Here is an 18386-nt window from a genome sequence, read left to right on the forward strand (position 1 = left end):
CTACTTGCAGGCGGCAAAATAAGCCCTGTGGAGCTGGTAAAGCTACGCTAGGAACAAAGACGATGGTAACAACATCACTGCACAGGGTAGCAATTCTTGCTCTGTCGTCGTCCCTTAGCACAGTTTCGACATGCCAACTTGCCACCGGAGCACCCCACAGTACGCTATGATCAAGTTCTGTGAAATTTACAGAAAGCAACAACGGGAAAAGAAGCAGGTTGTATAGGCATGCTGTACAGATGGCTTCCTGCCTTATTATTGCCTGGCCCCTCTGTTTTTAACCCTTCATCACCCAGCACCTGTGGCCCTATTTGTGTTATTGGCATGTGCTGCAAATCACCAAACACGTTGCATACCCTGCTAGATTGTTTTTGGCCCATTAAGTTGTTTGATTCAAATCGGCAAGCTTTTAGAAGACATTTCTGCAATAGCCAACTTTTTCTTGTTCTTCACCTTGACTGCAACATCCCCCTATGATGCTTTTGTTCTTTGCTTTGAAAAAGCATGCGATTCCCCTATTTATGTGAGGCTGGTTTTCTCGTGCTTTAACTTGCATCCAATAGCTCTAAACTGGATCCAAGCTTAAACAGCCAGCCTTCGGCAGATTTGCCTTGCCAATTTATTTATTTATTCAAGTTACTCACAGGCTCCTTTACATTGGAGCATTGTGTGAGTGGGGCAGTACATAGAAGTTAGAGAACAGCGCAAAAAAAAACACAAAAGAACAAAAAAAACGACAGAAGAAAAACGTTATACAATAGTTAGCAGGAGGCACTCAGTAGAATACAAATAAAGTAATCCAACATACAATAATTACAAGTTTCAAAATGTGGCAACATGGAAATGGAACACGATTTGACAGTGAGGCTAAAAAGTGCACAAGTTAGTTCACACTAAGCAGCAATAAAACATTTTTCGCAAGAATACAGAGAACTGAGACACTAGGCGAGGATTGCGGTTGTAAGGGATCGGTAGTGTACGCGGGGTCATCGGAACGCGGCCGCTCGCGAACGCGCCAATAAGTACGAGTGTCCACCCCGCCCCGCGGTACCGATTCGCGCACGTGCTGGCGAATATCTATTGTGTTTGTTTTTATTTTGTGGTGGAGAGAGTGCTCTACCTTACGGAAGCTGGAGGGCTGGTCATGCCCTGGATGAACCAATGATGTTAAGGCTGCAACATGATTGGAAGCTACGGAATGTGGGCCGGGCCTTTAGGGCTTTAAAACTGGGCCCCGGAGCTGGAAGCGGGGTTCTGCGCTAAGGTGAGATGCTATGCATCTTCGGCTACGCCGAGTAGGGGCCTCCCCTAGTATTAGCCAGTTCCACCCTTTTTGGTTGTTTGTCCTTTTGCCGTTTAATTTGTCTCGAGTGTCTAAACTTCTATACGCTGTAAATATCTGTACATAAAACTTCAAGTATTCGCCTTACCCTTGCATCTCAACTCATCGTGAGAGCGTCTCTGACGGGGCACCTCTGGTGCGAAGATGAAGCTTCAGTCTTCCAGTTGGAACAAACCGTCCCTGGCGGTGCACCTCCGGTGCGAGGAAAGAAGATAGAGAACCTGTGGAAATTTACTGCGGTTATTTTATCACGAAATGTAGCAGGATTTCTGGTATTAGTAGCATCGTCAGGAAGGCTGTTCCAATAGTTTATGGCACGTGGGAGAGCAGTCATGTTGAATGCTTTTGTATGACCAAAAATACGCGTAAAGCTGCTATGATTATGGAGGCGATGAGATGTGCGACATGGCCGTGACAAAGGTAATGTGCGACTGTGAAGACTGAAAATCATTTTATGAAATAAGCAAAGAAGAGCTACGGTACGACGTGATTCTAAAGACTCAAGTGATAGCGATAACTTGATGTTAGTGACGCTGGAATGGAGGTTATAATCGCGAGCAATGAAGCGTGCAGCACGGTTCTGTATAGATTCGAGATTACGTGTTAGATACGCTTGGTGAGGTGACCAGATGGGTGATGCAAATTCTAGTTGTGGGCGGACAAATGTCTGGTAGGCTAGTTTTCGAGTGTCAGATGGTGCACCATGAAGATTACGCTTTAAGTATCCAAGGGTACGTGAAGCCTTAGCTGTAATTTTATTAATGTGTGTCGACCAGGAAAGGTTTTGATTTGGGTGAATGCCGAGATAATTATATGAGGACGCTGTTGTCACATGATTACTGCTGAGCGAGTAGGCGAAAGAAGAGTTTGAAAGTTTACGGCTGAAAGTCATTAATTTACACTTATCAGTGTTGACTGGCATTAGCCACATGGAACACCAGTTTGTTATACGGTCTAGACCTTTCTGTAAAGCGATATGATCGGATGGATTAGAAATTCTGCGGTAAATAATACAGTCGTCAGCAAACAAACGGATGTTAGAGGTAATGTCGGTTGGCAGATCGTTAATATATATTAAAAATAGTAACGGGACCAGGACACTGCCCTGGGGAACACCGGACGATACTTCAGAGAGAGAGGATGAGCAATTATACTGGTAAATTGTTTGCGAAATGAGAGGAAATTTCTAATCCATGATAGCGTTAATGAGTCGATATTTAAAGCAGAGAATTTGGCAATTAAACGACAATGTGCTACCCGATCAAATGCCTTAGAAAAGTCGATGAAAATGCAATCAGTCTGTTGGTTATCATTCATGTTAGTCAGAATTTCGTGCGTAAATTCCATGAGTTGTGTATCGCACGACAGTCCTTTTCTAAAACCGTGCTGATGAGGGTAAAAAAAGCGGTTTTGTTCAAGGTGCTGCGCATCATGTGAAGCAGTGATGTGTTCTAGAAGCTTACATGCAATACTGGTTAAAGATATAGGTCGGTAGTTACTGATGTTACTTCTGTCTCCGGATTTGAACACGGGGATGACTTTGCCTATTTTCCAATCAAACGGAAGTTCACCTGTAGATAAAGACTGCTGAAAAATGTGATACAAGATTAAGCTGCTCGAGTTTATAGTGAGTTTAAGAATTTTGGCGTTGATTCCGTCAGCACCAGAGCTAGTGGACATTTTAAGGTTTTTGATTAGTGACGCGATGCCTTCAACAGTTAATTCAATAGGGCTCATATATCTGTAGTCGACTTCGGCGGTGGCAGGAATGTTAGAAAGATCTTCATGGGTGAACACTGAAGTAAAATAATTGTTAAAGATAGTCGCACTTTCTTCGTCAGTAATGAAATTTCCGGTATTGTCCTGTAGAGCGATTTGGGCATGGGTGTTAGCTGGGGATATTGTACGCCAGAATTTTTTAGGGTTGTTGCGCATAAGGGATTGAAGATCATGAGAATAAAATTGATGTCTCGCTTTACGAACGGCACGGCAGTATTGTTTTTCGCAGTCTTTCTGTTGCAGTTTCAGAGGGGGAGATCCAGATTTTTTCATTGCTTTAAATAAGCGCTTCTTTTTATTCTTAATTGTGCGAAGTGACCCATGATACCATGGCTTAGAAATGTTGACCCGAAATGAAATTTGTGGTATGTGAGCAGCCATTAATGACAGCAACTTTTCTTTAAATAAGATCCAGTTTTCATTGACGGTACGGGAAGAGAAAGTGGAAAGGTACGAGGAGCAAAATTCTTGCAGACCAACGTTAAGAGCATTGCAATCAGCTTTTTTATAGTTGAAGATGAGCTTAGACGGGAGATGCCGCGTATGTGATGGGATGCTAACAGCAAAATTAAGAATCAGATGGTCACTGAATCCCTCACTAGTAGAGACGGTGCTTGAATTGTCGGGGCATGAAGTCAAAACAAGGTCAAGAATATTCGTTCCGCGTGTAGGTTGGTTTACTAACTGAGTTAAAGAAAAATCTAAAGTTAAGTCGATGAAGTCTTTAGAACAGCGAGAGTCAGAGGTGACGTTAGACCAGTCAGTGTCCGGGAAATTGAAGTCCCCCATCAGAAATATATTTGCTTTAGGAAACTTGGTCCTTATGGCACTGAGGTTATCGCGCAAGTGAGATATGAAAGCTGCGGAGCTATCTGGTGGTCTGTAACATGCACCTATTATTGAATTAACGAATGATGACGTAATGCAGATCCATATAATCTCAAGGGGACTGGGTAAATTAACAAGATGAGATGCTATACGCTTCCTGACGGCTATTAGGACACCTCCTCCTCTTTTGTTTTCTCTATCTTTTCAGAAGATTATGTACTCGTTGGTATCGGGCAGTACCTCAGTGTCAGAAATATCAGGATTAAGCCACGTTTCAGTTAATGCTAAAATGTCACACTCACTGTTCTCCAGGTAAGAACATAGTTCAACACGTTTGGGTAGCAAACTACGCACATTAGTGCATGATAAGTGTAAACGTGATGGCGTGTGATTACGACAAGTAGAGTTTGAATGATCGATTGTACCAATCTTTTCCCGTGTGAGCTATCTTGTAGATCGAATGACGCTCCCAGATGCAGCATCAAATACGAAGGTGGTGTCACCGATGTGCAGTCTGTCTACGCTAAGCTTATACGTGGCGTTTTGTGACTTCGCAAAATCAAGTAGGTGTTTCCTTGATATTCGTGTTTTTAACGAAAAATCTTCTCGTACAGCATAATTTGTATTCTTGAATTTGGGCCCCTTTTCCAGAACGAGCTGTTTGTCTTTGAAAAGTGCAAATTTAACAATGACAGGTCTGCATTTGCCTTCCTGGTACTTCCCGAGGCGATGTGCGCGCTCTATTTGAGACGGCTCGACAGTTACACCGAGGGTTTCCGAGCATAAGTTTATAACTTTTGTCTCAGCGGATGACCAGGTTTCGTCAGAGGTGTCAGGTAGGCCGAAGAAAAGGAGATTGGAACGGCGTAGACGGTTTTCGGCGTCATCGCAGCGCGATTCGATAGACTTTAACTTGTCCGAGATTTCGAGAGCAACCTCAGGCGCCTGAACTGGTGAAGCACTACCGTTTTTTAGAGCAGCAGTGTCCACCTCTAGCACCCGAATTCGAGCTGACAGCTGTCTCAACTCGACATCAACGGACGCCTGCCAATTCTTTAAAGCGCGAAGGTTGTTGCGGATATCATCCTGGCCTAATTCAATTCTTTGCACAGTTTCCAAGACAGTTGCTAGAACTTCTTCCGTTCCCGGGCCAGGATTCGATTCAACATCCCCTGACAGAACAGCAGGTCTTTTACAAACTTGTCACAGTTCATGAAAGCAACAGACCACTCACTGGGGCACAACACCACAATAAGAAAACGATTGTCGCTCTTTGCGCGGCAGTAGGAGCAGTCAAGGTAACTGACCTGAAAGAGCAACATGGGTGAGCGCTCCATTGCAGTCGTGGTGCTGTGCCCCAGCGGGGCGCGGTGAAATGGCGGTTGATATGCTGTGCATCCTGTGGTGATAGCGTCGACACGTGTGGTCCATCCCGGTTGCCAGCAGAGGCGGTGGCAGCTGTCCAGAAGTGGCGACCGCTTCCAATTTTCGCGTCCATCAGGCCCGGTAGAGTTCGCGCAGGATTTTGTGGACTGTGCCTCCAGAGACGCGCCGAGAAAAAGGGACACCTGAAAGAGCAACATCGGTGAGCGCTCCATTGCAGTCGTGGTGCTGTGCCCCCGACTGCCTTTTCCGACTGCCTTTTCCTGCAACTTCGGACGTCCGCCAAGGCACTCCTTTGGGCCTCAGCTTTTTATTACTTGCATTATTACGGTCCCTTCAGTGTTTTCTCACATGCCTTCACTGACAGCTATATGGGGTCTGCCATATTGCAATCAATACCAGCATTTCAGTTCTCCAAAACAACAATTAGCATGCCCTGGATTGGCCTGTTTGCTAATGTTACCAAGAATGCACTAATATTGTTTTTCTTTTATTGTCAGCATTACATTTTGCCAACTTATAAGGCCTTCCGATAAACTTATATTCACTGTATACTGGTTCAAATACCTAATAATCCTCATACACCCACCCACAACCCATGATATTTACACTCGAAGTGTCCTTAGTATCACCGTCTTCCAAGTTGCTTGCGTTCAAATCCCCCGTGTGGCATCAGCTTGTGTATTCGAATGGCACATGCCACAAAATCTAACTTAACTAGAATCCTGGAATGAGTTCAGACCTGAGGCGCTTGTTTTATTCTCTCAGACTATTTTTGAAGCTCCAGTGTGACAGCACTAAAGGTGAATCTTCAAATTTCTGCATGTCGTGCAGAAACTGCAGATTTTTCTAAACTGCTTATTGTCACATAACCAACTAATCTGTTCTGAGACATGGTTCCTTCTGCACTAGTCGCACAAGCAGTGTTGTGCCTCAGTTAGCGCATGCCACTGCATTTCGAGATTCATTTTTGTTTTTGCCCCAAAAGGCTGGAATGGCCTTCCAACTCACAGGCTTACTAACCTCTTGTCCTTTGAGCTAGTCACTGCAGAAATCCATGCAGTAAATGATGATGTTCATCCACTGAATTAGGTAAATCCCCCAAGGTGAAGATTTGCGATAAGGGAGTAATTACTCATTAGCATCCACTCAAGTGGAGCCATAAGGCTACAAAGAAAACCTACAAAGTTTTCCTTTGTAGCGGTATGGCTGTACTTAGATGCTAATGGTTAATTACTTATTATTAGTATAAATTAGTACTGTTCAGGTATAATAAATGGTAAAATAAGTTATTGTCATAAAGTGCTTAGCCACTTGCTCAGCTCAGGAAAGTAATACAATGCTATCTTATGCGTAAGAACTATCCTCACAATCTATTTCAAGTAATATTGGGGCAGATTTACACAACAGTTTTGTCGGACAGTATACAGTTGCATTTAGGCTAACTTGCACACTGCACAAGCTAGGTCCAGCCAGCTAAACTCGTGCACTGAAAAGCTAGGCATGCATTACTGTGCCTATCTGTGTCAGTCTTTCCTTGGCGCTTCTCTCTTATCGTCTCTTCAGGTAAGCAAGACATCGACTTCGTAACATGGCTCAGTGAGAAAGCTGCAAATGCATACATACGCATGTGACTCTTATATATTCAGGATAGTGCTTACAGGACTGCTGGTTCATCTTAAACACAAAAGCCGTCAACTTCAAGTTGCAGTATAGAGATGTAAGAAACGACAAAAGCCATCACTGCTTTTCTGTTTTTCTTCGGCATTCTTCGGCCTAACTTCATATTGCTATTTTCCAAATTTCTGTTGCCTGTCAATGCCTCGGTTAATTTCTTTTTTTGAAAGCAGACTGGCAGTGATATAGGTATATTTTGCTGAACATGTTGATAGTCAGCAACTAATAGCACTCTAAAATCCAGCATGTGTTAAGTGGTATGAACATCACTTAACAGTTAGCAATGTTCACTTTTGCTTGCTACGTTGGGAAGTGGTCATCGTTACATTCAGCCATTCTACATTTTACTGATCAGTGAAAATAACTTCAGACATTGCTTTAAGGCTTTATCAGAGAACATATGCATATATACCTGTCACATACTTAAACGGCTTATTTGTAATTTCATTTTATAGCACGATATCATAGCTCCCTTACTGCAAAATCCAATTTTACAAATTATACTTGAGGTGTTAGTGTTTGCTCGAGATAACCAGATAATATGGCCATCGTACCTTGTTCCCCTGAGTATTCTTTCTCAGCCTAAGCCGGGAGCCGTGGCCATGTAAACCCTCCAAATTGGTTCTTGCATTTACTGAACCTGTAATTCAGTTTACTGGCTCCGACATCTCATTATATTAATGAGAATGGCATGCACAGACTTCTATGCAATACGAAGGCGCCAACTTTGCTTTGCATTCACAGCGACATTTGAGAATGCTTTGGAGTTGCACAGAGTATATGCCAGCTTGTTTTGTACATGGCAACAATGACATGGCCTTCAGCAGAACTTCCCATAGTTGTTTTCAACACTGCATTCTGGCTTGTGCAACTGCAATATGAGCTCAGGAAGGAATGCTAAACCACAAAAACTTGATGGCCCGCTGTCACTGTGCAGAACAAAGCCATGCCCTTTTAGCCCAGTGATGCACGTCTAAGCCCCTTTGAAGCCACAGAGTGCTGTTTCTATGTTGGCTTTAATAATGGCGTGAAAATAAAGACAAAAATAAATCATTATTGTTGCATTTTCACTGTTCTGTGAAATGCATAACTGCTTTAATTGGCAACTTGCAGAAATGTGAGCGCCGTCTACAGTACAGCGCCGAAAGCTGCAGTTCTTTGGGTGCGAGACTATTTGTGTGGAAAAGATGGCACCTCGCTAGCTTGGCTAGCTTGGCGGAGCTTGGTTGGTGCCCTTTCTTCGCGTTTGAAAACTTCAAGTTTTGACCATTGTGCCTCTGCCAAACGTATTTTTCGAGCCCTGCGCGACTGTGAACCCTGTGCGTGCAAAATGATTGAAGAAGACGGCATACCATTTGCATTTTCGTCAACCGGGTGGACGACAGACGCGTCGCAGTGTACAATAACAAGCGACAGCGTGTGGATCTATTTGAACTCGCTTGCGCCGACCGTGCGTGAGGCGCATCGTGGCTGGGCCCTCAAAGAAGAAGGGTACGTAAAGAACGTTATGCTAAACGTTCTCACCGCCGACGCGGAACTCGGTCTTGTGCGTGCGGCGTGCGCGCCATCCATGAAGACGGGCGTCTACACTGTGTCGGCGTGGTACTTCCGTGCTACAGGTGCCATCGCTGGAGCTCACTTCGAATGTGTTGCAGGGTAAGAGACTTTTTACTTGTTAGCAGTTCTCGCGGATGCGATGTCGACACGCTGAACCGCTCACGCTTAACCGAAAACTATGCCATATGCGAAACTCCGAAAGTCAGCTTCCCTGCGTAACTTTAGCATGGTCGCTTGGCCTGACGAAGCGACAAACTGTGTGTAGCGTTGCTTCTGTCTGAATATTCACGCCCTCTCCCTACACATTTTCCGAGCACTGCTGATTGCAGCTGCGCTTCTAGTGCCGAAGGTGTCTCGCTAACAGTTACTTGGCTCCTGAAATGCTTGAGAGAAAATCGGCTTTGCTACAAAATCGCCAAATGAGGCGCCACGCCTACGAGCGCGGGGCTGCGTGCCTTCCCCGGCCGCGCTGTTTCGGCTTCGAGCGTGCGCGGGCCCAAAGTTTCTTTCGCTGCAGCGGCGGCAAGAATCGCATTTTATAAAATCTAGAAACTGACATGAGCTACAAACCTCGAAATAAGTAAGGCACCCAGCTGTAGCTGGTAAAATTTTAACTATTAGATATTAACCAACCTGCTAATTAGCACATCCTAGCTGTTTTCTAATGCAAATAACCACTGACAGTACAGTAGATCTCCTAAATTACATAGAAGATGGCGATACAGAAGGGCACAAACTCAAAGTATGAAAAATACCTGCATTATCTCTTTCAGGCTGAGCGAGACATGCCAGCATGTTGCGGGCCTCTTGTTCACTGTTGCTGACAAGAACCCTGTACCAGATGAGAACAAGCCATCCTGCACAGACTTGCCGTGCAAGTGGATAGTTCCTGCAGAAGGTTTGCATCATTGTGCAAGAAGCTAAGCACTGTCCATTTTCTTGAGTTTGAAGGTTTGGAGTTTACTAGTTGAAATGGATAAAATGTCAGGGCAGGCATAAATGCTCAGCTTGCTACTGCTGCCTGCATAATACCGAGCCATTTTGTGGAAAGTAGGCGGATACAAGAACTGGGTGTGCATAAAAGTGTGTAAAATAACACTGAAATGCTCAATTTGTTTCCATTTCAGCAAGGAAACCTGCAGTAAGAGTGCCTCTCCAGAAAATTTCGTTCCAGAGGAATGTTATCAATAAGCCGGCCTCCGTGAAGCGGCTGCGCGACTACGATCCCTGTCAAAAAGTGCAATGTGGTCAAGACATTGCTAAACTGAAAGCAAGCCTTGCTGCTGCATGCCCAACACTGCACGCGTTACGTTATATGTGCTCCAGTGAAAGCGAGCAGGCAGTGAAAAAAGAAGCAGCAAATGCCTTGCCGCAGCTGAGCGATGAGGAAGACTTGTGGAACCAACGTGCCACAGAATTTGTTGCAGCTCATTTCAAGTCTTTGCTGGCACCATCATTTCCTGAAAGGAAGCACATATGCATGCACACACTGGGGCAAGCCAACAATAAGCAATGGTTTGTAGAAAGGACCGGCCGCTTAACAGCCTCGGTATTTAAGAGGATATGTCGCTGAACAAAAGTGGATGGCTTATTGAAGACTCTACTGTATCCAAGTGATAAAGCAGTGTCAGAAGCAATGGCATATGGTCGGCTACATGAAGTCTCGGCTGTAGAGTCATATGTGGCGCTGATGCAAGCCCAAGGATTCAGTATAGAAGTTGAAGGGACTGGCTTGCACATTCAGAAGGAATACGGGTTCCTAGCAGCATCGCCAGACAGAATCGTCAGAGTTGATGGGCAAGAGGGCTTGCTTGAAGTGAAGTGCCCGTACTCCAAGAAGGGGATGCCGGCTGAAATAGCATGCAATGATCTGACGTTTTGCTGCAAGATTGTGAATGGGGACGTTGTTTTGAAACGAGACCACTCCTATTATTTTCAAGTGCAAGGGCAGATGGCTGTCACCGGACACAAGTGGTGCGATTTCGTCATTTGGACTGAGAACGAACAGCTTGACATGCCAGCACACATTCATTGGGAGCGCATTGATTTTGACGAGTCCTTTTGGAAGCAGGATATGCTACCTGCCCTGCTGCACTTTGCACACCATGCACTCATCCCCGAGATGCTGACAAAGCGAGTTAAAAGACTTGGGAAACTGTACACATGCGGGCAGTATGTCTCCTATAAGAAACTACAGCAGGGTTTTTATGTCTGCCAACTTGCAGATGAGGGCCTAACAATGAAAATCAGAAAGCTGAAGTGAGCTGATGAGAAGGCAGACGATACAATACTTGCAAGCCCGTAAGCCACTGTGAACCACCGCGAGAAAAAAATATGTTACTTTCATTGAAAATGTAAAGTCTTGGTCAAAAGTATTAAGGCCACAGAGAAATGAATGTTCGGTTTAGGTTTGGTTTATGGGGTTTAACGTCCCAAAGCAACTCGGGCTATGAGAAACGCCGTAGTGAAGGGCTCTGGAAATTTCGACCACCTGGGGTTCCTTCACGTGCACTGACATCGCACAGTACACGGGCCTCTAGAATTTCTCCTCCAAACAAATTCTAGCCGCCGCGGCCAGGATCGAACCCGCGTCTTTTGGGTCAGCAGCCGAGCACCATAACCACTGAGCCACCGCGGTGGCAAATGAATGTTCCTAGAATGCCCCATGTAGCAGATTGTTAGGCCAAGCAGGAAGCTTCTCTACCGCAAGAAGGAACACTCGAACATCACATTGAACTTCGAAAGGCCTCATCCGTCGGCCGCTAACCTCATCGAAATTTCCGTCGACGGCGTTTCTGTCATGGCGCTTGTCGACTCTAGTGCTGCGGTTTCTGTCATGGACGCAAAGCTGTGTAGTTGTTTAAGAAAAGTAAGGACGCCAATTGCTGGACTCTCAATATGTACTGCCAGCGCTCAGAACATCCAGCTGTCTGCAGTGTGTACCGCTCGAGTTGTCATCCAGGGGACCATCTATGCCGTTGAATTCGTCGTACTGCCCTGCTGTTCTCATGCTCTTATCCTGGGATGGGATTTCCTATCGCGCCATGCTGCTATCATCGATTGTGCTTGAGCTGAAGTCGAGTTCTCTCACCTGCCCCAAGCTGTCTTGGATGCTGCCCCTTCTGGTGCCTGTGTTAAGGCCCTCGTTGCCGAAGACATTGACCTGCCCCCCTGCTCTTCAGTTCTCGTACCCCTCTCTTGCGGCTTTCTTCGCGACGACACTGTCCTCCTCACACCGTCCCCTATCTTTCTGCACCGCAAGTGTCTTCCTCTGCCATACGCCGTACTGACTGTATCCGCTGGGCTCTCCGTACTGTTCATCTCTAACCCATTCTCGTTCCCCAACGCCTTGCTCCTAGGTGAATGTCTCGGCACGGTACAACCATTCGCGTCTCTGCTCATCTGCGAAGAGACGGACGACTCGCCGCACCTCTCCATAGCCGCACTCAGCCCACCTACTGCTGCACCCGATCCCTCCTCAACCGAAGCATTCCTTCGCTCCATCGACGACAACCTTCCAGCACCGCAAAGGACACAGATTCTTACTTTACTTCATCAGTTTCGCTCGTTATTTGACTCACATCAAAGTTCCTTGGGCCAAACTTCCACTGTCACCCATGCCATCGACACAGGTGACCACGCACCGCTGCGACAACGTCCCTATCGTGTGTCTATCGCCGAGCGCCAAGTTATTGAAGACCAAGTCGACAAGATGCTCCAGAGCGGCGTCATTCAGCCCTCAAGCAGCCCATGGGCGTCGCCTGTGGTGCTCGTCAAAAAGAAGGATGGCTCCATACGCTTCTGTGTAGATTACCGCCGCCTTAATAAGATTACGCGCAAAGATGTCTATCCCCTTCCGCGCATAGACGACACTCTGGACTGTTTGCAAGGGGCCGAACTCTTTTCCTCCCCCGATTTGCGTTCCGACAAATCGCCCGCTCACTCACGACTGACACCCAGAATCGCCAGCGCTCACACCTCGACCAAGATCAAACTTCACCGAACTACTCTTCTGGCTCACTTGTTTTGGCTCTGGATCCCTTCAGGAACTCCCGGTCTTTCCTCAAAATTTTTAGCCAAGTACCATAGTCCCTACCGTGTACTGGAGCGCACCTCTCCGGTTAATTATGTCCTGGAACCCCTCACGCCGTCTCCTGATCTCCGTCGCCGAGGACGGGAGACCGTTCATGTGCAGCGCCTCAAGCCCTACTACGACCCCGCCGTCTTGCCATCACCCTAAGTTGCCAGAATGGCTCCTCTTGTCCCCGGGGTGATTGTAAGGCTAAAGAAGAAGATGCGTCTGATGATTTGCAAACACGAAGACGAGGTGGCAGTGCTCTCGAGAGTTTTTGCCAGTGCTACGCTTGTGTGTCCTTCGCCGACCTGGTCCTGGACTGCTGCCGTCGCCGTTGCCCCAGTACTTGGTAATAAACCCCCCCGTTACAGCAAGAATAAATACCATGTTTAAATCTGGTTTTGCCAGCAATAAATGTGTTTTGCTCGGGCACCAACTTGGCAGAGACACAGTAGCTGTTTTTAGTAAAAAAATATTTGATGGAGCTGACATCTGAATTTGTTCACAGTGATTACATGTTTGCTTCTAATGTTGTGTGACCTTTGCTCCTTTACCTAGACACGCCAACTATAAAAAATCTGTTTTCTTAGGCGTTTTGGATGCCGCAGTGATGTTTGCTGCACTTATTGCACTCAGAGATATGTCTGCCCCATGTGGACGGATTTAAAGTGAAAAAACTTGCATTTCATTGTGCATTCATGATTTTTATTTTTTCAAACAAGTAAAACAATCATAATGTCAACAATTTTATAGCAGCACTGTCTGGTCATGACCACACAGAGCAGTTCCAGGTTACTGCATTGAAATATCATATTCAATGGTTATGATGTAGCTTCATCTTTTATTAACGGATTTCTGAAATTGCTCAAGAAACAGCACACTTGAAATACTTGTTCAGCAATGTCAATCATAGAGATTGGGAATGGCCGATCTAATATCCTGAAGCTTTTTACACGTGCTATAGCCCGTTCAACATGTACCCTCGCAGAGGCAATGCGTCGCGTTTCATGAACTGCTGCTGCCGGCATCTGTTTCTCGTGGCGCTCACGAAAGGGGGGTCGATAGATGGTCACCCCTGCGGGTATGTAAGGAAAGGTGAAACCCTTGTCGACCATGATTGCATCGCCTTCCACCAACTGATCAAGCAACCCGGTGCTTTCGAGGATGGCCTTGTCAGATACAGACCCACCCCAAAGGCGCGATACAAATGCTAAATACCCATCAGGGGTGCACCCTACAAGCACCTTGTATGTATTGTAGTGTTTGTAGGGTGAAAAGGTTTGCCTTTGTGCATTTAGTGATGATGGTCGTTGAATTCTCACTTCTGTTGCATCGAGAATCAGGCGCGTGTCCTCAAATTCCTTAAAACACTTTGGTAGGTGCGGCTTGATTTGTTCTCGAGAAGGCAGCGTGGTGAGTTTTTGAAGCTCTCGTTGCAGTAAGTTCACCCACGTGGTGAAGGAGCGGCTGACCTGGCTTTCGCTCATGACAAAGTTGCGTGCCAGTTCATTGCCACACATTCCTCTTCTCAGCCGAACCAAGGTCATAAAGAACTCGTTGGCCAATTCCCGATCTCTTGGGCGGCCACGAAGGTCACTTTTTCTCCTCTTGCCAGTACCCCAGTAAGACATTTCACTGGCGCGCGGTCTGAGGTATTCAAACAAGCCTTTGAAAACTTCATAGTTGGGCAGTCCAGTGTAGTGCATGCAGTTGTTTGGATCATGTAGTGTCTTTAATGAGAGAAGCCTCGACTTGACCCTGTCCAGCTTGCATTCAAGTTTTAGGTTCCTCTTCTCAAGAAGAAGCACTGTTTTTTGTAGTTTGCCTAGTTCACGCTCCATTCGTGTCACTTTGCCACAGCTGCATTCTTCACAGCTGCACCCCTGCATTGAGTGTGCCTTGGTATCTGCAAGTAATGCCAAAGGAAAACAGATTTGTTACCTTAACAGAGAGAGCACTAAAGCTAGAAGTTCCATGGCAGCTGCCTGATAGCTGTGTGGAACTTAGAACAGGAAAATTTGGATGGTGTTCACTTGTACAAGAATAAAGCTACATGTATGACTGCCATGTCAATTTTGCAACAGATAAAGAGCATCTTGTTGACATAAATTAAATAGAAACATTCTGCCTCACTAAGTTTAGTGCTTCAGAATATGGTACATCGTCTCTTAAAAAATATGCTCATATGTCCCCTGTAAATAATGCAATGGACTGTATGGAAAGCGTATTGTGTGAACAACAGCTTCTGTAAATGGTGATGTTAACAGATTCAACATATAAAGATGGTGAGAAAGGTATCAACGTTTGCATGCACACATGAGCTCACCATTTGCAGAAATCTCCAGCTGTTCAAGGTCTTGAGGAGGTACTACACCATCTGCAGCCATCTCAGTGTCGCCTGTAAATACGAAAAGATGTCTGCCATGACAACAGCTCTGTGCGGGAAGCAACCATGCTATGAGCTGATGTATGTGCATATGAGCTCACCATTTGCAGAAATTTCCAGCTGTTGTAGCTCTTCAGGAGGTACATCATCTGAGATGTCCACAGCCATGTCAACGTCATCTGCAAGCATAAAGATAAACTGCCATGAAGACGGCACCTAATTTCAGGAGGTGCAGTGTAAAAAAGGACGCCAAGAGATGAGTCATTTACAAGTCATTAAAAAATTGCATGCCAGGTCCTTGATGAACTGTATAATTAGTGCTGTACAAAAACTTGCTCTCAACTGCCAGGCACTGCTGCTAAGCCCCTGTTTGGCTTTGGCACGGCCCATCAAGTGTACTCTTGTTTACTCATGGGCACTCAGCTTCAGGTTGAAGCCAATAAAAAATTCATCTTTTTAAAGTCAAGCGTAGAAATGAAAAAAAATTACTAGAACAGAATTTGAGAATCTCTCTTCTCATTCTGTTATTAGAAGAAAACTCTTGTTGCTACCCTGTACAAAATACAATATTATGATGCTGAATAACTTTGCAGACAGGACTGGAGTAAACTGAGCAGAAGAAACATACACATTTTTAGTTTATTTAGCAATGAGAATGCTTATGCTAGGTGTCTCACATGTCTTTAGGTTACTGTGTTTTAATGGCATATACCTTCAATGGATTTCACTTGGGTCGGTGAAAGGGATGTTGGCTGTTGTGTGGCAGCAAGTTGATCAGCCAGGTTGTGCCCTTTATGCAGCTGGTTTGCACTAGCAGCACCTGGAATGACGTTTCGCGAGATTTAGTGAGGGGCACATATATCATGAAAGCTGAAGCATACACAGCCAGTGAAACCAATAGCAACGAAAAACTGTGATGCCATATGGCACAGAAAATGAAAGGACTAGTTTCTAAATATTCTAAAAGTGGTGTACACTGCCACCAATAACATATTAAGTACTGAGAACTCCTGTAAACAAACACAAAGCTGCAAGAACAAGCTTTGAGAACACATATCACTGGCTCACAGCAAACGTAGTTTCTCGATCACTGGACTGATCACAAGGCATAAGTGCATGCTCCCGTTGAAATATCAACACCTGCGACGCTTACAGAAAGGCAGTGCAATAATAGTGCAACTTTCGCGCTCGCTGCTGTACCCAACGCAGTGTCTCATAACGCTTGCACAGACGCGCCTCGCCCTTGATTACCATGAAATGTTCGCAAATAGTCCATTGGTACAGTGATATCAAGCTGTATATTTTTTTAAAGCAACAATGACAGTTTTAATTACCGCTATTTTCATGTTATTACAGCGCTCCTAAACGTGACTGCGGCAACGTTCCTCAACCGAGATTCCTCAACCGCCGCGCTCAACCGAGATTCCGAAAAAGGACCACATGTAGCTGCCAGCATAATATCTTAGCAGTATGAAACTTCGGGCTCACCTTTCTGTCTTTTCAAACTACGGTTGTGCCGATCCACGGCAGCTGGACCCGGAGTTCTCTTGTAGCAAAACACATTCGGCACGTAGTCAGGGTGCCTCATAAAAGTTGACGGCCGCCCTGTAATTTTCACCGATATTAAACGTTTAGTCAAACCGAAGAAGGCTCGTCATACTTCCATGAACTCGTGCATAATAACACGACGGCCAACACGAAAAAAGACTGCACGGACGGTAGCGCATCAACGGAAATGACACGGACGGAAGCGCTTCCGTCCGTGCAGCCTTTCTTTGTTATTTTACGCTGGTTCATCAAAGTATGGAAACCTAAGTATAGTTCAACAGTAAGTGGTGCTCAACACTTGTCATAAGTCTCTCAAGTGTGCTTCTGTACTCACCTGTGATAAAATGCGCGCTGCAGATGCGTGAATGGTCGTTCGGCTGCCACAACGAACCGTCTGCATTTTCCCTCTTCACCGCAGCTATCCATGCATTTCGCTTCTCGGGATACAGTTTCGCCGATGGAAATCTAAAAAACTTCACGTCCGCTTTGCCATAAAAATAGTTACTGCATCCATACGCGACGCAGTGCGCTGGCATCGTGTCGGCGCGCGCGGCCCAGCAGCATAGAAACGGCGGATCGTCTGTTTGCTTTCCAACCAAACTGGGGGCGCTAGCGTCGCACTTTTTCCGCGCAGGCGCAGAAGGTTTTCTGCAAGTTGTCAATTACAACTGATTTTACCTGTTCCAATTAGCTGGAAACATAACTTCTCATGTCCATTAGCATTTGTGTTTGACAGCAGTGTTGTACTAAGTTGTGAATGTTAAACGCATGCACAATTAACACACACCCCCACACGCACCTTATATATTGAATAGGTAAGCATGTCTTTTATAGTAACAGTATAGGGAGCCAAGGAGAAGGCCGTTTACATATTACAGTGACTGTGCAAATTGCTCGGGAAAGGCTGCGAGTTCAATTATTTTTTTTCTCTGTCAGCAATGCAAAAACACTGAAGTGTGCTATTTTGAATAACTGACTAAAAATTTTAAGTATGCAATCGTAACTATATTAAAAAGTGGGATTATGCCGATAGTAAATACGGACGGTTGTTAGCAGCCTGTACTGCAGTGTGGCCCGATCGAGAATTCGCAGTAAGAATCGCGTCGTCGCAGCGAAATCGTCAGGGCAGCGTAACTTTCAGAACAGGCAGCATTCTCTTATTTTGGGGCCGGAAATCACGGGCCGTTGTGAGAACGTATCGTTGAGCGGGGACGTGATGTGACGCGTTTTTCAACCTCTTGGGTAGAAATGATCCAAACACGTATCGTTTCCGACGGCATCGCTTCAGATGAGCAGACTCGCCTTCGATCTTGCAAAGTTTTGTCGCGAATTGTTTCGCGGCCGTCGGGGTCGTCTGAACCGAGATTTGTGCCGTCCCAGCCCGAATCACAGCCCACCACGAGTCTACCTTCGACGAAAATCCCGCAGCAAAAGAAACGTTGACGCAACGGATATTGTCTTCAATACGCTGCATTTAATATGGGTAATTTCTGCCGCAAGATATCTGCGTGTTTCGCTACAAACACATGCCTGTACCGCCGCAGGCGATTTTAGGCGGGCGGCACTGCCGGGAGCGCCAATCGGAACGTTCGAACCATCCGTCTCGTCCGCCAGCAGCAAAAGTGATCGTACAACACCATTCCGCCCCACGCCCAAGCGGAGGCTGAAAGCGAGCGGTTCGCTCGCTGGCGGATCCGCCCGAAAAACGATCGTACAACGGCCTTAAGCGGAGCTGTCAGGACCCTCTGTCACGCTAAAACAAAGTTCCGCTTTTATTCACCTGTACTCGGCCCTCAGTGCCGACCCCACTC

General features: G+C 45.8%; 1 protein-coding gene and 1 pseudogene across 1 annotated transcript; one reads left to right on the top strand and one right to left on the bottom strand.

Moving 5' to 3' along the window:
• The first annotated feature begins 8339 nt into the window (after positions 1-8339).
• Positions 8340-10936, top strand: LOC149326115 (uncharacterized; annotated as a pseudogene).
• A 2453-nt stretch (positions 10937-13389) lies between these two features.
• LOC149326116 (uncharacterized) lies at positions 13390-17099 on the bottom strand. Its single transcript, XM_089563394.1, has 6 exons — positions 16910-17099; positions 16516-16632; positions 15740-15847; positions 15129-15206; positions 14968-15039; positions 13390-14547 (listed from the first exon to the last, which is right to left on the bottom strand). Exons 2-6 carry the CDS (start codon positions 16613-16615, stop codon positions 13463-13465), a joined length of 1443 nt encoding a protein of 480 aa, XP_089419520.1. The 5' UTR covers positions 16616-16632; positions 16910-17099; the 3' UTR covers positions 13390-13462.
• Between the last annotated feature and the right edge of the window lie 1287 nt (positions 17100-18386).

This window comes from Amblyomma mixtum, chromosome 10, assembly GCF_055824585.1.
Source record: "Amblyomma mixtum isolate Tamu chromosome 10, ASM5582458v1, whole genome shotgun sequence".
Taxonomy (NCBI): Eukaryota; Metazoa; Arthropoda; class Arachnida; order Ixodida; family Ixodidae; genus Amblyomma; species Amblyomma mixtum.

Excerpts from the sequence above, each read along its gene's own strand:
- LOC149326116 (XM_089563394.1), bottom strand. The coding sequence starts at position 16,615 with ATGAGGCACCCTGACTACGTGCCGAATGTGTTTTGCTACAAGAGAACT. Across the intron at positions 15,040-15,128 it reads GCTGGAAATTTCTGCAAATG|GCGACACTGAGATGGCTGCA; the intron begins GTGAGCTCATAT and ends TCGTATTTACAG. Across the intron at positions 14,548-14,967 it reads GCTGGAGATTTCTGCAAATG|ATACCAAGGCACACTCAATG; the intron begins GTGAGCTCATGT and ends CATTACTTGCAG.